Source organism: Colletotrichum godetiae, assembly GCF_030913485.1.
Source record: "Colletotrichum godetiae strain CBS 193.32 chromosome Unknown BDP55scaffold_15, whole genome shotgun sequence".
NCBI lineage: Eukaryota > Fungi > Ascomycota > Sordariomycetes > Glomerellales > Glomerellaceae > Colletotrichum > Colletotrichum godetiae.
Genome location: NW_026851263.1, coordinates 51,970 through 79,478, shown reverse-complemented (window position 1 = coordinate 79,478; position 27,509 = coordinate 51,970). Strand labels below are relative to the sequence as shown.

Genomic DNA, 27,509 nt, shown 5'->3' with positions numbered 1-27,509 from the left:
GTTGTATAAGAATTTCAGGGACTGGTATTTTTCCTGTTCGTGGATCTCTCCATCTTGTTTCCGACGAAGAGGAACTGCTTCACCCGGTCAAAATGTTCATCACGCAGATCCCGAAGCCCCCGGGCCTCATCGGGACAACACTCCTCGCCTTGGCCGCCCTCACACCCTCAACTTCCGCATCAGCATCCACATCCGCAAAATGCGACCCCTCAACATTCACATTCCCCTCCACCCTCGGTCTCCAACACATCAAAACAACAGCCAATGAAGTCCACAACTATACCGGCTTCCCGAACCGATTCTCCGAGGCATCTCTCTCCACAACATCCGCCTCGACCACCGGTATCCCACCATTCTGTAACGTCACGGTATCATACACCCATCCAGGCCACAACGATGTAGTCAACGTGCACGTCTGGCTCCCCCTCGAGAAGAACGCTTGGAACAGGCGATTCATGGGCCTAGGCGGCGGTGGATTCGTAGTCGGCGAAGTCGACGGTGACGCACCGAGCGCCGCAATCCAGGAAGGCTACGTCGCCGCCGTTACGGACGGCGGGCATCTGGCTAGCACTCCGCCCGATGTCTGGGCGCTACGAAGCCCGGGAAATCTGGATTGGCCGCAGCTGGTCAACTTTGGATACCGGAGTTTGCATGAGCTCGCTGTTGTGGGCAAGGCCGTTTTGAAGGAGTATTATGAGGAGGAGGAGAAGTATAGTTACTTCAAGGGGTGTTCGACGGGGGGAAGGCAGGGACTGGCTGTTGCGCAGAAGTACCCCGGGGATTTTGACGGGGTGTTGAGTATGTGTCCTGCGGTGGAGTTTCCTGCCATGGTGACGTCGTTGTATCTTGGGCAGTTGGTTATGCGGTGGAGGGGTTATTGGCCTTCTGGGTGTGAGTTGGGTGCTGTTGTGGCTGCTGGTGTTGAAAGTTGTGATTTGGGGGATGGGAAGAGGGATGGGATTATTGGAAGGGTCGGGGAGTGTGGGTTTGATGTGAGGTCGGCGGAGGGGAGGGAGTTTGCTTGTAAGGGGGCTGATGGGAGCAAAATCGAGGGGAGGGTTTCGAGGAAGGCGGTTGAGATTGTTGAGGAGGTTGTGGGGGGAGTTTTGGACGAGGAGGGTACGGCGATGTTTCCGAGTTATGTTCCTGGGACGCAGTTTGCGGGATTCCTTGCTATGATGAATAGCGTCTGCGAGGATGAGGCGGATCGAACAAGGTGTAAGGGCGTGCCGTTTTCCGTGGCGGATGAGTGGATTCGGCTGTTTATCGAGAAGGATCCTACGTTTGACCCGGAGACGATGTCGAGGGAGACGTTCCGGGATGTTTTCCGGCGGGGCGTGGAGGAGTTTGATTCCGTTATCGGGACGCCTGTGCCGGATCTGAGGAGGTTTAGGGAGCGAGGAGGGAAGGTGTTGATGTGGCACGGCATGGCGGACCAGGCTATCTCTATCAAGATCGGACGTGGGTTGTATGAGAAGGCAAAGGGGATTGAGGCGAGCCGCGGGGTTGAGATTGAAGGGTTCTGGCGGTATTTTGAGGTTCCGGGGGTGAATCACTGTGTTTCGATGACCGGGGCGCCATTTCCCTGGAGTGCGTTGAAGAAGTTGAGGTCGTGGGTTGAGAATGGGGTTGCGCCTGGGCAGTTGGATGCCAGGGGGTTCAAGGTGGGAGAAGATGGGAGGGTGGTTGTTGATGAGGAGGTTAGAAGGATTTGTCTTTATCCTGAGGAGGGTGTTTGGGATGGCAAGAAATGGGTTTGTGTTAGCCCGGGTGAGAAGATTAGTCAGGGTGAGAAGGAGGAGCTTTGAGGTCGACGGTCTAGGGTGATGTGCTCTTAGAGTTGGAGCAAGATATCAGAGCGTGGATATCTCAAGGGAACGTGTGACACTTGCATCCAGACCATTTATTCATACATGGTATATATACACACAGACATCTGCATAAACTCCCTCATTTCCACCGTCTAAAAGGGTGCGCTTCAGTATTGAACACAAACTCATCCAAACTCACCAACCCAGGCTCGCTAAAGATGAGATAGAAATACTTCAACGTCTCCCCCATCCAAAACGACTCCATCGAATCCGACTGCGGAGGCCGCCCCTCAGCGGTGACATCCCACACCGCCGTGTTCGCCAGCTCCGTGCTCGTGACGTTGTCAATGGACGAAAACATGTCCCATGCGGAGTCTAGCAAGCTCGCATCGGCTGTGGCGCGGTACATGATGAAGACACTCTCGATGGCCTCGGGGCGGAGGATGTAGCGCCGGTCCGGGACGGCGGAGAAGCCTGGGACGAGGCGGTCCTTCTTGATGATTTCGTCTGCTGTGAGGACCTCGTCGTCGTCCTTCCTTTCTGCGCGCTCGAGGACGTGTTTTTTGTAGAGGGCTTCGTCCCAGGTGCATTCGGCTTTGGAGGGACAGGGAACCATGTAAAACGTCTCTGGCATGATGCCGTGCGGGAATGACTTGTACGCGTACACGCAACCGTCGACGAGCTTTCTCGCTACAGATACTTCGTCGGGGTGGTTGAAGAGTTTGCCTCCCAAGGCAAGAAGCCCGCCCATGAAGCAGACGAGGTGCTGGCCCTGCGGCTCCTGTTCGATCGTGTGCAGGCCGTTCGTCTCGCGCGAGTGTGCCTGCCCCGCGATGAGGATGTCTTCGTTGGTGGGCGTCATGGGCCGGAACAGGTTATGTTCGATGGCGGGTTTCACGGCGGCTTCGTACATGGATTTGTACATCCCACTGCGTCCACCTACGAGGGCGGACATCTTGGGAAGGTATTCGTAGAGGGAGTCGGCCATGGCGCCGAGGGTGAAGTCGTCGCCTTGGTTGAAGACCTCGTCTTTTGGGTTCACGACGAGCGGCCAGAGGCCAGGGATGTTGGTTTTGTTCTGCTGCCGTTCAAAGATTTCCATGATGCGTTGTGTTGCGTCCCAATACTTTGGGTCGCCTGTTAGTATTGAGAGGCGCGTGAATTCCATCGAGAGACTTCCGATCTCCGCTACCAGGGCACCGTTCCCGACGTTCTGGGCGTCACCGCGGGCTGCATCGCCGACTTTCCAGCGGGTGATCGGCATGCGGTTGGGCGTGTCAAAGGCTTTGTAGAGCATCTCGCCGACCTCGGCCGCCTTGCGGAGAAGGCGGACGTCGCCGGAGAGGTCAAAGGCTGAGAGGAAGCCTCCGAGGTAGCGGATGGTTGTTTCAAACACGTTGATGTCGTCGAGGTCGGTGTGCGTGAAGTCGATAGTCTCAGCGGCGGTGACAGCTTCGTCAAAGTCGGACTTCATGTCCATGATCCAAAGGGTGTCGAGGGAGTCTACGAGGGTCGCAGCCCAGCCTCCGAAGGTATTCCGACGACCGCCTGAGACGGGGGTCAGTTCGTCTGAGAGCCAGGCGTGTTTCCGATACGATGACCAGGCTTTTTGAAATGCTTTTTTGACGGTCTGTTGGCGTTCTTCACGGACGCGGCGTTGGGCGCTCGTCTCGGGCGGGAAATGGGCTTGAACTTGGGGGAAGCGGATGGAGGAGACGGCGGGCACTTGGCGGAGGGGTTCCGGGGCCGGGTGGTGGACCTTGACGGTCCGCCAGAAGTATGTTTTGTCTTGTTCCGTCATCCATTCTATCGGTTTTGGCGGGATGGCTGATGAAGATGAGGATGTTGGGAATGTAGGCAGGCCGCCGTCGTTGTGCCAGAGAAGGAGGAGGAGAAGGGAGACTGGGAGGCCTAGGAGGACGATGCCTGGCATTTTTCGCCTTGCCAGGAGCATCTTCTCTCTGTGACTTTTGGAGGGGGGTATCTAGGACTGTCACTCTCCGGTCTGGATACACACGTGTCAAACGTGGATATCGCGTCGTGAAGAGTGAGAAAATAGAGAACACGCAAGAGAAGAGAACGAGAGTGAACAGAAACCGAGACTGTTGCTGTTTCCTTTGCTTCGGGCCCAGGATTCGACGGTCGTTTACGTATTTTAGATTGCGGCCCGGCCGGATTTCTGTCCTTATCAACCCCCGTCTGTAGGTTGATGGGAAACTTGGAATGGGCCTCAGGGGTTGCGGACTTGTTTGCTCGTTTATCTCTTTCTTTATTTTGTTGCTCCCCGTTTGGCTGTGCCGCTGGAGGAAGAGAAGGCAGAAGAGGGGCGGGAAAGTCGGGCGCTTAAAGACTTTGGGTTGTGCGGGCGGCGGCGGCGCCGCCCCTGACAGTCATTCTCAATGCATATGCATGTGAGGTCTGTTGGTTTGCGCACTGGTTGTGATCCTTGTCGTTCACATCTTGGCGGTTGATCGCTACCGTTGGACGCGGAGAAGGGGATGGTCTGAGAGGGACGCAAAGGAGACGCATCCCGTGCAGCCCTGTACAGTACGGATTCGCGATCGAGGCTGCGCGATAAGTCTTTGGGTGATTCGGCAATATGACCACATCGGCTCGTCGCAGCGTCGAGTTTTGTCTGTTGGACCAGGGATCATGGGTAGCTCGGTCTGGGCATGGCGAGTGCCGTTGCACCATTCAGCACCCCTTGCTCCAGCCTTCAATTCCGGGCCGCCGACTTTGGTGGGAAAAGAAGTGAGTCAAATCCAAGCAAGCGGGATGATCTCTCAAGTCGAACCGGTCCCTAGAGGTACCGTACCCGGGCCTCACGGCGTCAGAAGTCTCAACGGCCCACGATAAAAGGTTGGACGGCGGCCACAACAGAGACCCCCAAGGCTAACTGCTGCAAGGTGGTAACGCGCGCTCAAAACGCCCATTCTAATTTCGCTCAATATGCAGCTTAACGCCGGGCAAATTCATATGAGTGGTCGTACCGTTCCGTCGGGACGGAAAACCCGCTTGTTGCTTTGTGCCATTGGTTGAGTTTTTTACTAGCTGCATAGTATCGACATGGGAATTGTCTTGGCCGTCCTATCACAGCATTTGAGACTATAGACTTTTAATCCTTGGACCTGAACCAACGAACGAGTCAACAAATCGATGAGACACTGTGTCGGGAGGTTGCAGAGAGACAGTGCGAAAGAGCTCACGATGCATCTGAGCATCGAGGCTGTTTGAGAGTTGACCGGATCCTGTTGCAACAGGCTGAAAAAGGATTGGGCGTACCGGGTTGTTATGGTTTGATGTGGGTATCTGAGGTAGACGGCGCAGCCCGTAGAGTCGGAGTTGCGGTGGGAGTTGTGGCAACCATGAAAGAGTTGATAACTTGCTAGTGCCTCGCTGCAACCCGCTTGTCACAATCTGGTGGTTTGCTTGCCTCTCCCTTGGAACATACTCTCACTTGTGCAGTGCCTTCTGGGAACATCAACCCGTCAAGTTCAGTCTGGAACCTGGAGTTCTGGGTTGACAGGAGCATCAACGCCATGGCATCCCATCCTTTTCTGTCCCTCCTAATCACCCTTCTTCTCTCCGTGGTACAGGTGCGAGCTGCCTGCTACTACCCAGACGGCAGCATCGCTCCCAACGATACACCATGCCAGGACCTAACGGCCGAGTCGACGTGCTGCGGGCAGGGCTACGCGTGCCTCTCGAACGCCATGTGCGAGGCAACGGGCAAAGAGTTATCCAAGGACGGAGCGACAGAGCTCGTGAGAGGCTCGTGTACTGACCGGTCCTGGCGGAGCTCGAGTTGTCCTCTGTTCTGCATCAACCCGGAGACGGATAACGTGGGGGGCGGCATCGGGGTTGCAAAGTGTGAGGGGACGGCGGAGGAGTTGTATTATTGTATCAACTCGGTCATGGACACGGTTAATTGCACGGCCAAAAAGAATGTCCTATTTTTCCAGCGTAAGTCATTTGTGCTTTTTCTTTTTCTTCCCTCGGTATGTTTCTCAATTTTGCGCAACTCTTTGAGCAAAGTCCTAACATGCCAACCTCATCATCACAGAATCACCAACAGCAATCACAACCATCGGCGTAGCAGCCACACCAACTCCATCATCATCGTCAACAACATCCGAGTCGACTTTAGTCGCCACAACCGTTATTAAAAGCACTTCTGCCGATCCTTCGGATACTCCAAACCCGAGCTCGGTAGCATTAAGTAGCGTAACTCAAGGTTCAACACAAAGTCCTACAAGCGGTCTCGAAACCAACCCTACCACGGAGCCAGAGGCAACAAATGACAAGACAGTCATCATCGGCGCGGCTGTTGGGGCTTCCGTAGGTGGTCTAGCACTCGGGATCCTCGCGGCATGGCTGTTCATCTTTCTCCGTCGACGAAAGCGCCGTACCCGAGAAGAGGCAGCCCAAACACAGGTGCAATACTACACGCCGGGGCCGCCGCCTGCTCGATACGTCAGTCCGCCTGTATTTGATCAAGTTCACGAAGCGCCTAACGAGTGGAAACCTCCTTTGGTGTCGGACCACTTTGCTCCTCAGGAGCTGCCTGGGTGGTCACCAGAGCCTCGGAGAAGCTGATCTGCGTAATCGCGACGACTTTTTCCTATGTAGTCTTCACCTTATGATAGCATGTAATGATACCACAGTCGGCTTCGGTAGATAGACATCTCGTAATGATAGATGGCTTAACCTGTCTTACGGAGTTGAACAACTTGGATGTTTGGATGAATTTAATATCGTGTTTATATACTTTTATAACAGTAGTCAATACAGACAAGAATAGGACCTATATCTAGGGGGTATCAATAGCATCATCTCGCTTAGTACCAAAGAGCTTTGTTCCAGAACTTGGCCTGTCCATTCGCCAGGTCGTCCTCCTCAAGGTAGAAGGTGGTGTTGAAGACAAGCTGAGTGCCCGCGGCAGAGCTGTTGCCGTACTGGGGCCACTCGATCTTGTCCTCGGACCACATGGTGTTGGGGTTGCCGGTCAAGACGAAGGACATGAGGTACTTCTGCATCATGACGGCGACGGTGGCGTTGACAGAGGTAGAGCCTCCGGGTCCGCCGGCACCACCTGCACCGCCAGGGCCACCGGCGCTGGAGGAGGTAGTTGCCGAAGCGGCGGCTGAAGTTGCAGTCGAGTTGGAAGCGGTGGAGTTGGACGTGGTGTTGCCGTTGCTGGAGGTGGAGTCGGAGAGGGAGTACGTGCTGTACCCTGTTGAATGTATTAGATGACATATGACATGCAGTGTGAGAGGGAAAATAAGCTTACAGTAGTAGCTTTGGTCAGTGCCATGAGTAGCCTGGTCCAGAGCAACCATGGCGTTCCAGGTCTGGTTGTTCATGGCGTGGGTCAGGGCCAGGTTGTGGGCAGTCAAGTCAAAGTGCTGCTTCATGTCGGAGAAGCGCAGACCGGGGGAGGTGTAGTCGTCCTCGGGGTAAAGCGACATGATCTCGTCAACAATGGCATCATTGATGGCGGGGAAGAAGATGCGGAGGTAAGCGGCAACGTCGTCGGTGGTGTTCACGCCATCGTAGGCCTGGCCGTTGGCCTCGTGCTGCTCGTGGGTGATGACGACGGGGCCAGAGAAGTTGAAGCGGCGCTGGTAGAACTGGGCCTCGTAGGTGTCGGCGATGATGTCGCCGTCAACGCGGGGCTGGAACTGGTAGTCGTAGGCGTCCTGGACCGTGGTGGCGGCCGTGTTGAGAGTGTCGAAGTCGATGGAGCGCATGCACTCGAGGCTGCCGCCGGAGCAGCCGGCCTCGGTGGAGACGTTTTGCCAGAAGGCCTCGGCGTGCTGGTGGCCGGCGCCGGGAACGAAGCCGGGGGACATGACGTAGGCACGGTTATAAAGCTGCTCGGCGCGGCCGGCGAAGCGATTCACAGGAGTTAGCTCATATGTCTGGTAGTCAGTTCAAGACGAGTACTCACGGTCATCTGGAAGAGAGTCTGGGAGCCACCGGCAGAGAAGCCAACGGCGGTAACATCGTCGGAGTTACCGCCAAAGTTGCTGATGTATTTCTTGGTCCACTCGAACGCGGCCGTGACGTCCCAGATGGCAGTGTTGGAGGTACCACCCTCGTGCAAGAAGGTAGGGCCGTTGGCAAGGCCGGTCATACCGAGGCGGTAGTTGTACGCGACGTAGACGAAGTCGGTGGAAAGGTCGAAGAGTCCCTCAGGGGTGTTCTCGGACTTGCTGCCACCGGTGAAGCCACCACCGTAGGTCCACACCATGACGGGCAGGTTCTTGCCCGCGGCATCAGCGGGCGCCCAGACGTCGACGTACAAGCAGTCCTCGGCGGAGCTGCAGGCGACATCGGCCGAGGCCAAGTCGCCGGTGTTGACTTCCGTCTCGACGGGGGGTGCTTGGGGGGCGGCCCATCGGAGATCGCCAGTGGGGACGGCGGCGTAGCGGATGTTCTGGTACTTGTAGTAGCCGACGGACTCGTTGCCGGCGGTAGCGACAACAGTGCAGTAGTCGAGAGTCACTGACGGGAGGGATCCGGAGCCAGAGGTCGCTGTCGGGGCCGGGGCGGTTGTCTGGGCCGCGGCCGAAGCTGCCATCAGCAGGCAGGTGTTTGTGAACCTCATCTTGATTTCGAGATTTGAAGCGAAGGTGAGTAGCGATCGAATGTTGTTGGTTTGCGATGCTCCTTAGGAGTCTTCCCGTTTCAAGGTCAACATCGTGGGGCTGTTTATATAACAGAAAGCCTACCACTTCTTGAACTCCTTTTTCGAGCGGACTTTTCACCAAGACGGTGATCGCCATTCTAACCGGTGACAACGACGCGTCCTCCGAGCCGGGTGACGTTGTCCACCTCTGAGCCTCATTTGCAAATCGTCATGCCACCCTCCTCGGAAAACCCAACATTAAGGATCTTTTCGACAAGCGAGCGTCGTGGGGAACATCTCTGGGTCTCCAAGGTTAAACAACTGCACAATTGGCCTATTTCGCTCGCAAAAGCCCCACCAAGAGGGCCTTATTAGTGGGATGAACTCTTAGTGTGGCTAAAGTTCATGAATCGCCTGCGCGGCTTCGCCATCCCTTGGCTCTAGCGCAAGGAACTTGCCGTCCCCTTTAACTCGATTTTGACTTTTTTGAGTACTCATCGGTTCCCACAAGTCTAAACACGTCCTTCACGGCTTTGGCTTTCCCCAGGTTCAGGATTCGAGAAGAGTCGTTGGCCCTTGGGGGCAGCGATGCTTGTAGCTTGACGTGCCGATCTTCAGCCCAGCCAAGCTTCGCGGAGTGTGGGAGGTGGGGTTGAAGCGAGAAGACGGGCCGGAACTAATATCGAGAACATCTCTGATCACACTCTACCCACTTCCCGAGTTGCGATGAACAACAAGGATCTAATAACTGGATATCAATCCTCGGATCTCCCGACAAAAGTGCTCATATTGTAGTGGTTTAGGTAGGTCTTGACCCAGTCGCCGTTTTCTTGATGACATTACTTAACAGTAAAGTCGCTCGTCTACCTTGGATTATTGTTCACAACTCCGAGGGGTTGAAAGCGAAACCAAGACTATACCAGCGAATTCCTAGCCTTTGGCATTCTCAACCTAATCGGGTAATTTGGTGTATACTAGACTGTTCCCTTATGGTGGTTCTATGACTGGTATATGGTAAGTACAACCAATACTGATGATTCAATGTACTCGAATTTTGCCACCTCATGTCAGGATTATCTCTTTGGCCACCACCACAACGAAATCCAACCACATTCGCTTCGCGACGTATTCCATAAACAGGAGGCAACTAGAAAATGGCTTCTGACTGATCACAATCTCGGCCTTTGTGAGCGTCTCCATGTGTTGGTAGTGGAACAGAATTTCGAGTTTGATTTGTCTGTCGCGATCATCAACGTCCTCAACAAATAATTGATGCTTGTCCGCAACGAAGCAAAGCAACTGAGCTTCGACGTGACTGGCGTGATGCAACCCCTGTGCAGAACTCGGATCCAGCTCGTGAGGCTCGAAAACGAACCCAATTCTCTTTGCAAAGCTTAGCGTCTTATACGCCCAGTAGTTAGAGTCTAGCTTGCTGAATTCGCTCCCAATCAACGGAGACTGGGTGCCGATGCCAGCCCAACCGCCAACGGCGACGACTGTCTCAAAGGATCCGCCTCGAATAAGGACACCTACCGTCTGATCCTGACGCGCGATCGGGATGCCTCGTTTTAAATTAATCAACACAGCAGTTTTCGCGTCTGAAGACTTGACGAACCGGGGTTGGGACAAATTGGCGAGATTCGTCTTGGCGAGTTGAGAATGAATAGGAGGCGCAACTCCAAGAAGAGCTCTAATGTGTCTCCGACGGCTCTTTGACTTGAACGGTTTCTCTGCGTAATCGACGTGGCGATACTCCCTCTCTTCGTCGTTTCTATCATTCTCCTCGGCAAAGTCGGCAGCAACTCTCCCGTCTCGGTCTTTCTGTGTCGCACTTGCCCCGGCGGCGAGGAGTATCCCGACCAATTCGACACGAGTCCAGAGGGCAGCCTCCATCAGGGGTGTGCGGCCTCGATTGTCCCCTGCATTAATGTCTACGCCTAGTCGAAGGAGTTCCTGCACATTTGTGCGGTTGCCGTGGGCCACCTCTATGGATAGTCTTGGAGAGCCTAGAGTTCCTTCAATGCGTAGGTCGTGGTTGAAGTGAGGGCAAGTCGGGTAGTCGTGAACGCAACCCCAACGATCCCCTTTTTCGTTTGCCTCTGTCCTAAACTTTGGCAAGTCCCTTGCCTGGGCAGAGCTGATGACATTGTCCCGTCTCTGGTTTCCAAAAGGAACAGCATGGTCTTTGATGCTGATGCTCTCAAAGTGGTCCATCAAGCTGTTGCTCTGACTTGACCGGGTAGGCTCCGGCAAAGGATTCACTCCGGGGTCCTGGAAACTAACCGTTTCGAAACATTCAAAATGGGAGTTGTCAGTCTTGTCAGATAGAGAGGTCCCGATCTGCCACGACAGCTTTCTCACAGCATCATGCTTTTCAAAAGGAAAGACAAGCCTGTATGTGTAGCCGGCAGTAATGCATGGTGCGATGAATAACCACATTGTCTCTGGCTCCAATCCTCGGAAAGTGTATGGACTGTTTGACCTCGGCTGACGTACACTCTCCTCGCCGCTTGGGAAGAAGCTGATGGTATGCCGATGGGGTTGTTCGCAGAAAGGACATTGGGCGAGTGTCCATGTCGTGTCCCATCGCAATACTCTTGCAATAGCTCGGGAACCGTTTAGTCGCTGAAACTTGGAAGCTAACGATAAGGAGGGAAGTGTTGAATTCTGTGTAGTCGAAGCCATAACAAGTCGTGGATGTGACGTGATGGCTTGAAAAGTTGAGTTCCTGCGGGGGCTGAATAATGACACACGCCACGATAATCAGGGAGAGGGAAGACAACAGACAAGAAATTCAGAGTCGCAATCTTCATGCATGTTACAATCTCGATGACCTGTTTCAATGTCCGATGAACGGTTTTGGCCTAGTTGGAAGGTTGAAGCTTAGTAACTGATTAATCCGATATGAGGACCAATCAAACTTGATGGTTTGCATTGCACTAGGACGGACAGCTTACTTCTCATCATGGTCTTCCCCAGTACTCTCGCGATGAGATTTGAGTTTTCGAGATTTGTGTCAAGTGCTTTTCAGTTATGGAAGGATAAATTTGTAATTGATGACTCGGTCGGTTTTAGGCTGTGGTTGGGATTAGGTAGAAGACCGCGTTGGGAGGTGTTCGTCATAGCGAATACGAACATCTGGGGCGTGGCTATTGCGATAATTGTGCGTGGCAACTCAGAATAGTCTCATGATATTACTTTGATGAGTCTGCACAACAACACTTCCGGAGGTCTCAATATCAAAGAACCGATATTGAAAAGCTCTACTAGGAAAGTCGCGAGGTCTTGATGGATACACAAGGTATTGCTATTACCTGAGCTCAAGGAAGGTGTCATCCGATATATTATCATATATGGCTCCCAGGTCACCATGAACCAAAGAATCAATGGAAGTTAGGAGCACAAGTCTTCTAAGTCTTTCCGGGTTTTCTTTCTTCAAGTCATCTCAATTCAAGATTCTAATAAATGAGTCGCGCAGCGCTCCCGCTTCCTCAAATTGCCTCCACTCTCCACGACTTGTCTGTAAATATATATCGAAGTGCTGCCAACAACGCTAGTCGGCTAGAAACACAAATGATGGTTGAAGGAATTTCTCCGTCGGAGATTCAATTAAAGTCTTGGGACTTTCTTCCTAGACGCTGTCATGCAACACTTCAACACCTTTTTATGTCTGGAATACCACCTAACGTGCCAGACAGACTAGAGAGTTTAGATCGCCCCAAAAGCAAAAAGAACTCCTCGACGGGGAATTGAACCCCGGTCCCCTGCGAATCCTTGAATTTCAATGACAAGCAGATATCCTCACCACTAGACTATCGGGGATTGGTGGATGTTGACATCCAGTGACAGTTGCTGGGTTGGCGACGAAGGACAAAATCCGTCCCATATAAGCTTGCATGAGACCCATAGACATCACGAGGAGTGCCATCACTGTTGCCAGGTTTCATCTATTTCGGATGGATGCCCTTGCCTCTAAAGCGCTAGATTTTTCGTGATGAGTAGTGACAACCACGCGGGTTCCAGGCGTCTTGATTTTTGAAGTTTAGATTATGTTCAAGCGATGTTGAAGACTAGTAGGTAGACGGAAATGATTCTTCGTTGGCGTACCTGACTCTCGGAATCCGCTCCTGTCTTGTCCTTCGGGATATTCTGACACGCTAAAAATCACCTTCACGCTTAAAGGAAGCGTCTTCCATAACCATGGCAGAGGCGCCCCGGTAGTGTCTGAAGTTTCGAACCGCCCTTATCGTAACCACCTAGGCTAAACCACAAGCTCACGCACCTTCCAAGAAGCAGCTGCGGGATCCCCTGGACTTGAACATTCTTTTTCGTACTTCCAGCTCTGCTCCATCCTTTCGTCGCAAGCAGAATACCAAGAATCAGTGTGGGGACAGACGACTCCCTTGGCTCACATAGGCTAGTCTAGCTTCCATGTCTTAGTATCAAAATGGCAAAGTCAGCTCGACAAGGTTCAGGATGCCGGAATACCGGAAATATCTGCACAGATAGATTAAAATGGTAGAGCTAATGATTACGATTCCAAGGCTAATTACCCCACAAAATGAAGAAAAACTGCCACAAAATGAGACGAATGTCTCACACAAGATTCAACGGCTTTCTGACTCGGACCAACGACAGGCCACTGACCAGCAAACTGACGCATCCACGCATTATTTAGCCCCCATTACCCATCACAACACCGGTACAAACCCGTCGCGACATATCGGCTCTTCTCTTCTACTACCTTTGGTGTTTCGCCTACCCCATTTCGAGTGGCATTCAACTCGATTAGCAGATGAAGAATCCCTCTACGGCCAATAGAATGAAGACTAGAAACATCTTGGTGACTGAGAAAGAGGAGGCTGCTTGAGACCCAGTCGAAGCCGAGACCTGAACAGGCGTCTGGGACTGCACACTCTGACTGGTCTGCGAAGGGGCGTTTGCTGAGGCGTTGGCTGAGGCGTTCCCGGTTACGGCCGACAAAGAATTTGCCGTCTCAAGGGGGGCGCTGCTTCCGCTCTGAGAAGCCTGAGTGATTGGGATCACGGTCGTGATGGTGGTTGGTGCTACACCGCCGGTCTCAGTGGGTGCTGCTGCTGCCAAGCTTGATGAACTCTGAATGAGGCCACCGGAATTCTGAGGAGAGCTAGCAGTATTGGCAATGATACTGCCAGACTTCGTTGAAGTAGATTGCGATGATGATGCAGCTTGCTCTCCGACCCCTGACTGTTGAACTAATGGGGCAGCAGAGGCGGTAGGGAGAATCGGACTTGGGCTAGGAAGCCCAAGAATAACGGTGAAGGTTGCTTTGGGCAAGGCGGTGTTGTTGCTCCACGGCGAGGCCCCATGAGGCGTCTCGGATATTCCACTGGAAGACACCGGGGGAGAGCCGGGAGAACCGGTAGGGATTGCCGTATGATAGGTATCTGAGCTCGCATTCTCGTTGTTGGTACTGACAGTAACTGTTTGCACTGGAGAGACAACAGTGACAGTGATAGGCACGGCAGAGCTGACGATCCCGCCACAGCCATCGTCCCTAGGACCAAGATGAGGGGCCGCAAGGGTAAGCCCAGCGAACAAGGACAAGAGTTGCGGATGCATGGTTATGTGAGGCAGGTAGTGAAATAGAGAATATGAGGTTTTGACGAGGGAACGAGGAGCCAATGTAGGTTGCTGAGAATTGGGACTGATGAATCTGAATGGCCCCAGAACGTGTTTGGATACAACAGTCTATATAGGCTGCCATACATGATCATTGTTGTTTTCCCTTATCACCAGCCCAACGCGGACAACTTCCTTAGCAATCGAAAATTGTCTGTATCCGGCTTTCGATGATTCTGCAGCCGACGAGATCCAGCCGACGGAATCTTGTGATGTCTCTTTACACTTTGACTCCATTCCGACTGGACTGCGTAAGATTTGACGGACTGGGAAAGGTCAACATTTACAAGCGACAGCAATCCTGGACTTTTCGAGCGGGGAATGGCCTAAGAGATTCAACTGAAAATTCTCTCGTCCATATAGAGACCTCGATACAGATGGCATGAAGTGAATGTTGTGACATCGCGCCAGATGTGAGGTATTATTTTGGAGCCCAAGCGCCGCATGTGGTGTTCTAGACCGTTTTCAAACAGAAATGAGGATCTTCGTCTTGGAACCTTCTCTTGGTAGCTGGATGTCGACTGATTGGTGTTTTGGGTGGTGGAGTGATGCTCAGCCAGGATGATGCCAGGGATAACGGAGCAATCCTTGTGTCTCTCAATTTCAGCTGCGATCTTGACCCACAGCATGCTCGACCCTCGGCAACTACGGCCGGTACTGGAAAGTCTACGGCGCTGTTGTTGGACATTGGAAAACATCTTCTCAAGAGGGAAGTGTGAGATGTGACACCAAGGGCTGAGGATAAGATGTCAGGCTATAATAGTCCAGATTATACTGTTTTCATCATTTGGATGCGCGTCTAGATCTCGAGCATGCACGTTCTAGGTCTCTGGTTTGCAAGGGCGGAGTTTCCATGGTACTCGTATGATCTGTAAAACTCTGTGAATTCCTATGCTCTAGTCGAGGAGCTGTGAATAGCTTACTTGGCTGCGATAGAAGCTGACTACAATTCTCCGCATGCGTTCCAGTTCAACCTTGTTGAATTTCAAGAGTCGACTAGACGGAATGTAACAGATAAGACAAACTGAGTAAGTTCTGTTCAGTACTGGCTGCACAAGAGCAAGAAAAAGTGTCTTCATATTCGCATATAAACTACATGAGATCTCGAGAAGAAAGGAGAATAATGCCATCACTCTCTTCTACTCCTTTATATCCTGTCATTCACTTAAACCTTCAGTCCCAGCAAACGTCTCCTTCACCCCCGTCCCAACATGCGCGCCTCAAGAAAAGCAGCGCTTGCCACTGCCTTGACTTCGGTCCTGGCTCCCAAGCTTGCGTCAGCCACCTCTAGCTGCCTTGCTCCCACCGGAGACCCTGTGACTGTCCAGGCCTACGTGATGGTCGAGCAGATCCCTGTTCATCTCAGTGCTGATATCTGTTCCAACACGACGTTGAGTGTTGCCGGTACTGTCTTGTCCATCACCAACGCTCCGACTTTCCTCGTGTCGGACTTTGTGGTCACCAGTACCATCACTCATACCTCTACTGTGTAAGCTCTACTATGATCTTCTGCTATGATCACTTATTTGGATCGTTCTCTCATACAATTTGTCTTAGAAACTCGGTCTCGACATATGATGGTCCCTGCGCTACACTTACTGCTCATGGCGGCCCTGATTCTGAGCCTACCACAATTATCATCCCTCCCAAGGGCGGGGATGAGGTCGGAACCAAGATCATCTGTACTCCTGCGATCACGGACAATGCTGCCTTCTCCGGCCCTTACACGACTATCACTGCAGGCCAGTGGTCTGGTCCGGGCACAAAAATTCTGACATTAGCCCCAGCCGGGGGTGACCCGACAGGTACCGTCATTGTTCTGGCTCCCGAATCATCTGGACATGTTGGGGCCCAGGACGTCTTCACCGGGCCCTACACCACCCTCACCGAGCCCTGGACGGGAAGCATCGCGACGACTGTCACTCTTCCACCCAAAGGTACCGATAAGACAGGCACTCAGATTGTTCTAAGCCCTACTGCCGCACCCGCTATCTTCACCGGACCTTACACGACGATCACCGGCACCTGGACTGGACTCCAGCCAACAACCCTGTCTCTAGCGCCTGAGGGAAGTGACCCAACCGGCACTGCTATTGTCTTCTTGCCGACATCTGCAGGCTTGAGCTCCTTCACTGGACCTTACACCACCGTTACTGGAGCTTGGACTGGAACAGCCCCTACCACTGCCTTCCTCCCCCCTCAAGGGACCGATCAAGTCGGAACTGAGATTGTGTTGACGCCTACCTCCTCCCCGACAATCACTCCCTTCACTGGTCCTTACACAACCATCTTTGGTCCCTGGACCGGAACAGTTCCTACCACTGCCATCCTTGCGCCTCAAGGAACCGACCAGGTCGGAACCCAGATCGTTTTGACGCCTACTTCTGTGGCCAGCTCTTTCACTGGGCCTTACACAACTTTGACCGGGCCCTGGACCGGCACTGTTCCTACCACGGTGACTCTTGCTCCATCTGGAACAGATGCCACCGGAACTGAAATCGTACTCGTCCCTACCACCGCTGAGACTACCTTCACGGGCCCTTACACGACTATCAGCGGTCCTTGGACTGGCACTGTCGCCTCCACGCTGTCAATTGCTCCTACTGGCACTGCTACAATTGGAACTGTGATCATCTTCACTCCGGCTGACCCTACGACTTCTGAAAGCGCCACTGCGTCGCTATCATCAGTTACCTCATCTGACCCAGCCACGAGCTCCAGCCAGACGTCGCCCCCTGCTAGCTCTTCCTCTGCCATCGAGACTACATCTTCTGCCGACTCGAGCAGCTCTTCTGAAACTTCCTCGAGCATTGCCTCCACCTCCCAGGAATCTTCTGCCACATCCTCTTCATCTTCTGAATCATCAAGCTCGACCTCCGTTGACCCAACCACCTCCACTTCTTCTTCGTCTATCACGTCAACTGAGCCTGTCACATCTTCGTTTTCCTCGAGCACAAGCTCTGACTCTTCGAGTACCACTCCAGCTTCGTCTGTCTCATCATCTGAGCCCTCTTCAAGCGCAACTCCTCTTTCATCCAGCTCGTCATCTGAGTCCCCCACAAGCTCAACTTCGTCTGCATCTAGCTCGTCTAGCTCGTCTAGCTCGTCATCTGAGTCTTCTTCCAGCACGCTGAGTGGAACTCCAACGACCACAACCTCGCAGAGCTCCACCATTTCCGCATGCGTCGTGACTGCAACAAGCACCTCGGAGTACTGCAACGTTGCCCTGCCTGGAAGCTGCGCCTCACTTTCCACTACTAATGGCCTCGCTCTAGTGCCAGTTCTGGCATCTTGCACCGTAGCCCTTGGCCCATACGCAGCAGGCAACGTTGCGACATGTCTTGCAACCAGCGTGAGTCTCACCACGACCGGCTCGGACATCGCAACCTGCATTCTTACCGCCCTTCAAGGGCGTTGTATCTCCACCCTGCCGACAGCGTGTACGGATTTGGCGTCCTCCAACGGCCTCGCTCTTGTCGCGGACGTGGCCCAATGTACCATTGCCTTAGGCCCCTTCGCCGCCGGTAGTGCCGCAACCTGTCTTGCAACAGGAACTATCACATCATCCACCACGGGCACGAGCATCATTCAGTGTCTCGAGATTGCTTTCGGCCTCCAATCCGGCGTGGTCACCATCACCAACTCCGCCTATTGCCCGACCGCCACAGCAACTCCTACGCCCTCGGTCTGTGCCACAGTCCCCGCGCCTTGCCAGAGCCTCGCCTCAATCAATGGCATTGCTCTCATTGCAGCGATCCCGGCGTGTACGGCAGCACTTGGTGCTTACGGTGTTGGAAATGCTGCAACCTGTCTTGCTACCGACGTCATTGGAGCTCTGAGTGTTGGACAGGACATCGTGACTTGCCTGACAACTGCTCTCAGTACACAGTGTATCTCGACTTTGCCTGAGCCTTGTCTCGCCCTGGCAGGTGATACTGCAGCGGAGCTGATCGTTGACCTGCCGTTGTGTACAGTTGCCCTTGGTCCATTCGCTGCTGGATCAGCCCTGACCTGCTTATCATCGACGGCTACCAACGGAGACTCGGTCATTGCCTGTCTCAATACCGCTTTGTTCCAAACCTAGGTCGAAACCGTGGTGATTTGAATGGCTATATGTAACAATCAAGTATGGGTGTTCCAAGACTTATTTTGCACTAGGTTAGTGCTTGGGCTCAGTCGTGTGGTGAGATAAGGGGGTTCGTAATCAAGCATGCATGTCGTGGTGGAGAGGGGAACGAACATGAATGGATATTGGGTGATCTTTGTGTGGCCGTTTTCACTTCTTAGCCCAATTGTTTGTTTATCTAAACTACCTATTCTAATGTTTTCGATAAGTTGAATATTACTGTGATGGGGAATTCACATGTCTGGAGTGTGATTCTTTGCTAGGCAGTCTTCACTGAGCTATTCTGGACTACCTCGTGTAGAAAAAGAGAAGCGGCATAGGCTATAAACCTTCTTATCCATGTTCTTCTCACTACATAATGCGGCTGCTATGGTAATTCTTTAGGGATTTTGCAATCTTCTGAACAATGTAGTCCGCACTTGTTTGTATAATTGTTTCCAAAAACAGACAGTATGCAAGTCGCATTAGCGTTTCGACCTTAGTAAACATGTCCAAAGTTTAGGCAGAAGGGGGCAGTAAGCGGGTCAAACTGTCCGTCGTCATTGGGAAAAGGGTAAGAAAACGAATGTTTAATGGCCAAAGCAGAGTCTCTTTATAGATAGGGATGGTCATTAGATAGCGTCTTTGGCCTCTGAATGACTGACAATCCAGGTTTTGCTTACTCTACAATCCCGCTTTACTCTGAGTGACCTGCTTGAATCCTTGCTCGCCTTGAATTTGAATCTTAATGCAGAAAATGTAGATCAGCCCCAGAGAGTTTTCAATGTCGATTTTATGTGATATCTCACCATGTTTATGGATAAGATGGTCGGTGTTCGTGCCCCCTTTTGGCATCATCCACCCTTTGTAGACTCGCAATCATGGCTGTAACTTGCTTTACTTGACTCAAGCGATAAATTTCTTTTCGAAGTCCACTTTCTCGATAGTCTGTAGAGGATCCTAGATTCGGGTACCACGGGGCAGCCAGATATCTGTCTCTCCTCCTACGCTCATCTGACCAGTTGCTGTTCCCATGCCCTGCTGTCAGTTAATGTAATCTTACTGGATGTTGCTACCATGACAGCACGGCTCAAGGTATGTGGTTCAAGGTAAATGCGGCCGAAATGCCTCAATGCTGCGTTCCAACTTGCAATAGGAGACAACGGAGCAAATATGCGCACGCACGGCTGTATAAGTATCTGCTTTCCGTCTCGATCTCGGACAAAGCCCGTCGAGTAATTACACGATTGGTGTTCAGACTCTAGTGGAATCATCTAAGTAGAACAATAGCAGCCGCGTGCGAGGTGAGCATTGTTTCTCCGTCGCGGCCTTCACCTGCCCGAGGCGGACAACGTACTTGCGCACACCAAAGAGCAGCCGGCGAACGAAAGTAGCTTCCGTGACCTCCACGCCGATGCATGCATGTAGACTATGGCATGGATGTTATGTGCCACCTGAGAAATTGTGGATAAAATGAGTTGGAAGTGTCCAGCCAGTGAAGTCATCACACCACCACGCTAATGCACTCTGAGTACTGCTATATCTAGCTTCCGGCAAAGAGGGAAGGGAGATTCCTTAACGCTTTCGGGCAAGCGATTACATTCTAACTCATTTGTGAACCCAAGTGATGAATTTAGTATTGGGAGCACAGGAAGCTACTCAATGAAAGCATCAAAACAGCATCCCACGGCTTAGGCGCGTCGTTGATCTCTTAATTTTCAAGACCCGTCGCAACTCGCAGACACACCGCCCATTCCCCGAGGCCGAAGTAGTTCTAATAACGGGTGGTCCAAGACTGAATTCGAGCCTAGACTCGCTAGGTTCATGCAGGTGTCAAGCACCAAGGGTCTAAGCACTTACGCAATGCCTGTCTGCCGGCGCATCTAATGACCGTTACGTTAGTCGGGGGTTGCATTCTGCCGCAACGGCTGAGGCTCAACGAATACTGAGGCGCTCTTGGCAGAAGCCAAGACTCATCGGCAGCCAAGCACAGTTGCTTGGATGTCCCACCAAGGCCTTAGAGGACCAGATTCTTGGTGTTTAACTTGAGCCTCATTTAGCAACTACAAAGTTATCGGCACTCTTATGAAAAACAACACGAAGATGTTCTTCCAAGAAAATCGCTGAATGCCGCTGTATCAATGAAACATGTCGAGTGTAATATCGAGCACGCACCACCGACAGGCGGAGGAACGATACACCACGGACAAGCTCATATATCCACTCCGGATAAGTCCCGCTCGGCGGCCTAGCGAAACACCGCAGACGGCGTTGACTCGCGCCTTCGCTTTCGCGCGCCCCCCACTCAAATGGGCCGATAAATGCGGTGTTTCTCGGAGGCGGACAGCGGGAGCAAGCAAGGTGATGGCCCCCAAAAGAATTACATCTAAGCAGGCAGAGTACGATTTCGGTGTGCATCCCGAGTCCAAATACCGTCAGGCTTGCTGATCGATACAACTTTTGTACGACGAAACTAGCATTCCCCACGAAGGGCGTATGAAAAGAGTGGCAATACTCTGCCGAAATTCCGTTTCTTTGTGTGCTTGCAATGTGCATGATGCAAGAGGCTCTTGAGCTTTCGGCCCTTTCGCTCGCCTTGCCTACGACGTCGACAACTCAATCTTTTGTGATATCTCCGTGCATCATTGGAAATTGGAAGGTGTCTCTGGGGCGTGTTATCTTCGTGTTGACATGTCTGATGATGAGTGCATGCCAAGAGATATCACCAAGGTCTCACAAGCTGAGACTCAGGCTGCCGAACGATTCAGGACCTGCCAATTCCCACGTCAACTGAGCACCAGACTTCGTCTGAATGGGATGATCATGGTGCATGTTTCTGGGGTTTTGCGGAGATGACAAAAGCTTGGCAGAAACGTTTTATCCAACGTATTGGCATTACCAATGAGACTTGAGGTGATTAACATATCTCGCAAGCCTCAATCCACACATTGTCTTCACAACTCCGCGATGAAACCCCAGGTCCTGCACGGCGGGAACTCCGAAGACTCCGGTAACCCACTTTATACCCCACGAACATACTGATGAACACCATCTTTCCAAGTGGTTCAGATGTCTCGATCAGGAAGCCCTCGACTCCTCAGATATCTCCGGGGGAATGGACTAGGGGTCGATGTAAACGGCTAGAGTGGACGCTATCCAGGGTGCATCCTCCTTCTCACTCCAAAGAACCGTCGGCCTGGCCCCACGTCTCCGCACTCTTCTCTCCTCTCCATGGGGGACCACGGAAGGCATTGGATACCTCCGCACTCTCGCACACGCGGCTCCATCATGGAGTTATCTATGCGCTTCGTGGGGCCATAGATCTGAGCTGAGACTAAAAGGACACTCATTTCTCCCTACTCCCTTAAATTATGGCGGCGGAAAAGAGGACATCACACATCTTGTGTCTCTTCTTCTTCTCGGTTCCCTTGTTCCTTTTCTTCGACTGCATCTGCATTTGTGTGCGTGTTGCTCGCTGAAGCACTCCAAAAAGTAATGGGTTCTAAAAAGTACTTTGGCTTGACGGGCAACGCCCTCAACAATCTGAGAATCGCCCTCATCATCGCGCCCAGTTTCATTCTCTATGGTTATAACATTGGCGTTGTCGGCGGCCTGTTAACGGAGGAAGATTGGGTCAAAACCTTCCCCGAGATCGACACCGTCAATACATTTGGGGCCGAGAAATCGGCCAACTCTACGCTCCAAGGATTCATCGTCGCCACGTTCACAATCGGCGCAACCATCGGCTCACTATCCTGTTCATGGACCGGCGATGTCTATGGTCGCCGCAACATTATCTTCGTATCTGCCATCATGACACTCATCGGCGAAATTCTCATGGCATCTGCCTTCGGTCTCCCTCAATTCGTCGTTGGCCGTGTTCTCACCGGCCTTGGCATCGGACAGCTTAGCTCCATCGTCCCGGTCTGGCAGTCTGAGACTTCCGCTGCTGCTAATCGCGGCCGACAAGTGGTCATTTCTGGCGTGTTCATGTGTGTAGGCTATATGCTCGAATCCTGGATCGATCTCGGCTTCTTCCAATTCCACTCTGGTCCGATCACGTGGCGTCCGCCTCTGGCAATCGCCGTGTTCTTCTCCATCGTCCTGATGGCCTCGATTTACTTCTTCCCGGAATCACCTCGATGGCTTGTCATGAAGGGGAAGTCAGAGCAAGCTCGTGCCGTGATTTCCGTGCTGAAGTCGCTCCCGGCGGATTCGATGGAGGTTCAGGCTGAGCTGTGTGGAATCGAGTATTCCCTCGAAGAAACCAAGGGCACACAGGTCTCCTTAAAGGATGTCCTGAAGATGGGCGAAGATAAGCTTTTGTATCGCTTCTGCCTCTGCATGTCGCTTCAATTCTTCCAACAGATGGCGTAAGTTGCCCTTACTCGACTTGTTTTTCACACCTACGGTTTGACTGACTCTGAGTGCAACAGTGGTTCCAATCTTGTTAGCGTGTACGCGCCCATTCTTTTCCAACAAGGTCTCGGTCTCTCTAGCCAATATTCTCGCATTCTCAGCGGCGGAACTCTGACCTGGAAATTTCTGGCCTCCTTCATCGCCTTCTTCACGATCGACCGGTTCGGACGCCGCGCAGCATTCATCGTCAGCGGCACCGGAATGTCTCTTTGCATGATTGCACTCGCTGTCGCAACATCATTCGGCACCAGCAACTACCCTGCTCAAATCGCAGCCGCCTTCTTCATATTCCTCTACAACACGTGGATCCCAATTGGTCTCATGGGCGCAAACTACCTCTACTGCACAGAGGTCGCACCACTGCGTCTTCGCATGGCAATGAGCTCCATCTCGACGGCGAACCATTGGCTTTTCAACTTTCTCGTCATCATGGTCACGCCCGTAGCTCTAAACACCATTGGATGGCGCTACTACATTGTCTACGCCGTGATCGCAGCTGCGATGCCGGTGACGGTCTACTTCTTCTTCCCTGAGACGACAGGGCGTAATCTAGAAGAGATTGACTTGTTGTTCCGCGAGTCGCCGTCCATGATGGCCACAGTCAAGTATGCCAAGACAAGACCAATTGCCATGCCGCAGGAGTTCAACTCTGAGAAAGGCGAGAAGGCGGACCACTTGGAGGGAGCTTGAAATTACCAGAACTGTACATATAACAGGCCAGAGTAAGACTAGATGATAGGATATCCCACTTCCAGCGGCGTTGGCTGGGGCATCTCATGATCATTGCGAAGGGTCAATGTTATTTGCAATACATCGCGAAGGCCATATTATTCAGTAGAAAATTTCCACATTATCTCATGCAGGTCACAAGATTGTGTGCAGAACGCCCCCAAAATCCAGCCGTCTGCCGATTTGAGGTACCTCCTCTCAGCTGGGCTATCTCATTGACTGTAAGAAGGTGTCACTGCATACGTGTCTAGTCCATCTCCGATTCTGCTCCTTCTTAGTTTTTCGACATCAAATCATGCTTGTAAGGGAAAAACATTCAACTTATTCGTGATTCAATGACATTACTCTAAATAAGTATTTGTGTATCTGTACCTACGCCATCTCAAAGTCGATGAGATAGTATGGTACTTCGATAGTAAGAGAACGCACGTTGACAAGCAGCCACCCATTTACTGATTACCACACTTTTACCTGCAGCAGATATGCCAAAGAAACTCTGATAAGCCAGGTTTAGTCCAGAGTTCAATCCGGTCAAGAGAAAAAGTACCAGTACGGCCAGTTTGAGGGCCATACTGGCGTTGGGCAGCTGATCGTCGAACAGGTATCTTCTTTGCTCCAATATTTGCGCAAAAATTCCAGTCATCATGGCACAAGTAGACGAAGAATTAGAAACGCTCGGCGATTCTATGTCAATTGAAGCGACAGCCTACAAGGCTACTGGCCTCGAGTCATAGAATTCGTTCAGAAATCCATGAGATGCTCAAGAGACCGAATGATAGGAAAGATTCTGCGCAGTAGTAGGAGCGAGCTAGCTATCGCGGTCTCTGGTAGGATGTCTAGAAGGAGAGGCATAAGACCCCCCCTGTGAGCCCAAAGAATTCCAATACCTCAAAGGAGATCTCCAACACACTACGTTTAATCTCTTATCGGTAAGGTAGGCTGGACGCAGCGCGAACGCTCACTCTTCAGCGCATTTACGGTCGCCGTTGAACTCCTTTAGAAGGTGACATCATTTGCCGACAAGGTATTACGGAGTACAGCTTGGTCAGCTAATGATCTCAGATGGGACTACCGACGAGGGGTCCTGCAGCCCAGATCTAAGATCACAGATGTCGCGCTGGGCCAAGATTCTTAGCAGTCCAGCCAAGACTCTTGGCTTGGCTTGGCCTCACCTTGGCTTCACTTGGCTTCACTTGGCTTCACTTGGCTTCAGTGCAGACGTCGATCCACCTTCAAGGGATCGAACCTAGATCCAACATCAACTTCAAGATTGGTTGGATCTTCAACTGCATGCTTGATGTCGTAGATGTGAGAAAAGCCCAAGAACGACGTGCTAGAGACAGCGACAGGTCAGGATAGAGGTGAGTTTGTGTTTGAGCATAACCTCGGCGCGAGATCGGGGCGGATGTCCCCTAAAATGGCAAGGTGACAGGCCGTTAGTGGTATCCGCTTCATTTCCCATCCGGTTTTCGCATCTGCCCCTCAACTCTGTTGCCCTGTCTAGACGCGTCGAACGCATGCTTCCTCGTATCATGTTTGCTTGTATTTCCATGAGCGAAATCATTCTTTGCGGCATGATAATCACTCCGAGGCCGATTGCCGTGGCTCATGATTAGATGAGGCGTAAAGATTCAGCTCTCAGCAGCCTCGAGGCGATGGTATTCGCGTCCCCCCACCCGCCCACCCGCTCGTTTAGCAACTTCCGCAAGTGATTCCAAGTACAGTCCAAAGTGGCGAGTTACGCGCATACGCGCATCTTCTGGCCAGGAACTCGCTGATAACAGTAAAGCGGACATGGCCGCAATGTCCACAGATGGCGCTCCCGCGATATGACCTGATGCAACAATACTCATTCTTTTCCAATGAATTGCCAGGCCATACCCTGCTCATTACCTAAGGACCTCCCCTTTTTGCACCAAATCCCACAATAGCCTTCCTAACTTGCTTAGTCTTGAGTGTGGGATTCCCGCCCATGCGTCTTAATTGCCGGTTTCCCCGGCCTCTCTTGCGGCGCTGCACCGGGCCCATCCGCTTCCCCTTGTTGCCCACATACCGAGATCACCAGACTATCCCGATGCTATCTGCTGTTTACCGCGTTCCTTTTGATTTGCTCAATGGCTTTCTGCCAGCTTGTGGTATGCACGCTACCCACCCTCTGCCTTCCGCACCTCCTCGACATGGATTGAGTTCCCGAAGCTTTTCTTGAATAGACTCAAGCTACCCCGACAAGTCTTAGTTATGCTTGATTTAGCTCGGTTTAGCTCCTGCCAGATCCAGACTAGCCATGCTCATCGTGAACCGCCCACATTTACGACCGGCGGAGACGTGCACTTTGAGACTTACCATTGTGATCTCACCTTCTTGACGAAGAAATTGCTCCGATCTGGCTTATCAGAGCCCTGTGATTGTTGGACCTTGCTGACATTCGTTCATGATATCGTCGGACAGAATGAGAACAAATTGAGTATTTATATAGCCCCGGAATCCGCGAACAAGTCTCATAATGCTTCTTTTCACCTCTCTATCCACTCATCCCTCGTCCCTCAGGTCTCTAGGTCAAAATGGTTGCCAAGGCTCTCTCCGTCGCCCTTCTCGCTGGTGCTGCTTCGGCCACCTGCCCTCTCTCCATTGAGATCAGCAATGCCGAGAACCACACCGTCAACGTTGCCGTCACCAACACCGGCAACGAGGCCGTCTCCGTCTTCAAGGGCAACACCGTCTTCAGCGACCATGCCACCCAGGACCTCCTGGTGACCGATGCCGGTATGTAACAGCGAGCACTTCTATGTTTGAAAGCAGTGTCTAACAAATAACAGAGGGCACTGCTCTTCCTTTCGAGGGTATCTTCGTCAACTACAAGCGCACTGGCCTCGACGCCAAGCTCTTCCAGAAGATCGCCGCCGGCGAGACCATCACCGTCCCCGTCAACGCCGCCAAGAGCTACAAGCTCGACGGTATTGCCGACGCCAAGGTCACTGCCATTCAGGGCTTCCGCTACGCCGTCGGCGACAGCATCCCCTCCGCCTTCAAGGACCTGGCATCCTGCGCTGATGTTACCTCCGGTGAGGTTGAGGTCACTGTTGACCAGACTACCGCTGCTGAGTGGGTTCCATCACAACATTCACAGCAACTGCAACTCCTTACTGACATGACTTTTGTAGGGACCACATCTCCCGCAAGCGTGATGAGACCTTCAACTCTCGCATCCAGAAGCGTGCCATCACCTACTCGTCCTGCACCACCGCGCAGACGACCTCCCTGAAGACCTCCGTCACCAACGCCATCTCCATGGCCAAGGCTGCCTCCACTGCGGCCGGCACCTCTTCCTACTACTACACCACCTGGTTCAAGTCGACCTCGGTCGCCTCCAAGGTCCAGACCATCTACAACGATGTCGCCGGTGTGCAGACCACCTCCCCCAAGATCTCCTGCACGGACACCTACAGTGACTGCACCGACGGCAGCGCCCTCCTCTACACCGTCCCCTCGGACAACGTCATCGTCCCCTGCCCCAACAACGGCTTCTGGGGCTTCCCTGAGCTCGCCTCCCAGTGCTCCGGCGACGACTACGACCGCGCCGGCAGCATGCTGCACGAGATGACCCATCTCTACGGCACCACCGACTGGGCTTACGGCCCCACCGCCGCCCAGGCCCTGTCTGCCACCAAGGCTGCTGCCAACGCCGACACCTACGAGATGTACGCTGAGAGCGTCCGCCTCGGTGGCTGCACCACCGGCTAAGCATGTTCGTCGCAATGACGCACATGCATAGTTTGGTCTGGGAGCTGTCTCCTCCCGGGGATTGGCGCCCTTCCTTCTTTCAATGTCTATAATTCAGTTGGCGGTTCGGGTAGAGTGGGAACTACCGCGAAATATTTATATGCCTGGGGGGAGCTTGATCGGGGAGTGGCTTGATGTAAGCTGAGTGCTAGAAGTAGCCTATGAAGTAACGGTTGAACTCCTGAAGTTGTCAAATTATTGAAAGTGATCATTCTCCGCGTGAAATATTGCTCGAATAAGCCAATTCCCTTTTGCCAGCTCAATTGGGCTTTGCGCACCCAAACTTGAATGTCACCGGGTAGCTTATGACCTTATGATTAGCAAGCCGTAGTGTTAACGCTTGATCATGGATAAAGTCATATTCTTACACTAT

At 52.5% G+C, this 27,509-nt stretch overlaps 8 protein-coding genes and 1 non-coding gene across 9 annotated transcripts; 4 read left to right on the top strand and 5 right to left on the bottom strand.

Moving 5' to 3' along the window:
• Positions 1-92: 92 nt before the first annotated feature.
• Positions 93-1,879, top strand: BDP55DRAFT_740499 (Tannase/feruloyl esterase; the record flags this gene model as incomplete). The annotated part of the gene is made up of 2 exons (XM_060580419.1): positions 93-342; positions 388-1,879. 2 exons carry the CDS (start codon positions 93-95, stop codon positions 1,806-1,808), a joined length of 1,671 nt encoding a protein of 556 aa, XP_060430994.1. The 3' UTR covers positions 1,809-1,879.
• BDP55DRAFT_659755 (family 47 glycosyl hydrolase) lies at positions 1,860-4,117 on the bottom strand. Its single transcript, XM_060574562.1, has one exon. The coding sequence runs from the start codon at positions 3,763-3,765 to the stop codon at positions 1,951-1,953; it is 1,815 nt and encodes a 604-aa protein (XP_060430993.1). The 5' UTR covers positions 3,766-4,117; the 3' UTR covers positions 1,860-1,950.
• A 1,081-nt stretch (positions 4,118-5,198) lies between these two features.
• BDP55DRAFT_90288 (uncharacterized protein) lies at positions 5,199-6,508 on the top strand. Its single transcript, XM_060581307.1, has 2 exons — positions 5,199-5,774; positions 5,875-6,508. Exons 1-2 carry the CDS (start codon positions 5,351-5,353, stop codon positions 6,405-6,407), a joined length of 957 nt encoding a protein of 318 aa, XP_060430992.1. The 5' UTR covers positions 5,199-5,350; the 3' UTR covers positions 6,408-6,508.
• Positions 6,509-6,530: 22 nt separating this feature from the next.
• BDP55DRAFT_659751 (Alpha/Beta hydrolase protein) lies at positions 6,531-8,761 on the bottom strand. Its single transcript, XM_060574561.1, has 3 exons — positions 7,762-8,761; positions 7,102-7,684; positions 6,531-7,044 (listed from the first exon to the last, which is right to left on the bottom strand). The coding sequence occupies exons 1-3, from the start codon at positions 8,419-8,421 to the stop codon at positions 6,650-6,652; spliced, it is 1,638 nt and encodes a 545-aa protein (XP_060430991.1). The 5' UTR covers positions 8,422-8,761; the 3' UTR covers positions 6,531-6,649.
• Positions 8,762-9,504: 743 nt separating this feature from the next.
• On the bottom strand, positions 9,505-11,127 carry BDP55DRAFT_630495 (uncharacterized protein; the record flags this gene model as incomplete). The annotated part of the gene is made up of 1 exon (XM_060572158.1): positions 9,505-11,127. One exon carries the CDS (start codon positions 11,125-11,127, stop codon positions 9,505-9,507), a length of 1,623 nt encoding a protein of 540 aa, XP_060430990.1.
• Positions 11,128-12,176: 1,049 nt separating this feature from the next.
• BDP55DRAFT_t128 lies at positions 12,177-12,264 on the bottom strand. The gene has a single exon. It is a non-coding gene; the product is annotated as a tRNA-Asp (tRNA).
• A 966-nt stretch (positions 12,265-13,230) lies between these two features.
• On the bottom strand, positions 13,231-14,043 carry BDP55DRAFT_727252 (uncharacterized protein; the record flags this gene model as incomplete). Its single annotated transcript, XM_060579275.1, has 1 exon — positions 13,231-14,043. One exon carries the CDS (start codon positions 14,041-14,043, stop codon positions 13,231-13,233), a length of 813 nt encoding a protein of 270 aa, XP_060430989.1.
• A 7,660-nt stretch (positions 14,044-21,703) lies between these two features.
• BDP55DRAFT_549664 (general substrate transporter) lies at positions 21,704-23,317 on the top strand (the record flags this gene model as incomplete). Its single annotated transcript, XM_060568948.1, has 2 exons — positions 21,704-22,581; positions 22,645-23,317. The coding sequence occupies 2 exons, from the start codon at positions 21,704-21,706 to the stop codon at positions 23,315-23,317; spliced, it is 1,551 nt and encodes a 516-aa protein (XP_060430988.1).
• Positions 23,318-25,917: 2,600 nt separating this feature from the next.
• BDP55DRAFT_727249 (deuterolysin metalloprotease) lies at positions 25,918-27,097 on the top strand (the record flags this gene model as incomplete). Its single annotated transcript, XM_060579274.1, has 3 exons — positions 25,918-26,119; positions 26,173-26,458; positions 26,518-27,097. 3 exons carry the CDS (start codon positions 25,918-25,920, stop codon positions 27,095-27,097), a joined length of 1,068 nt encoding a protein of 355 aa, XP_060430987.1.
• Positions 27,098-27,509: the final 412 nt, after the last annotated feature.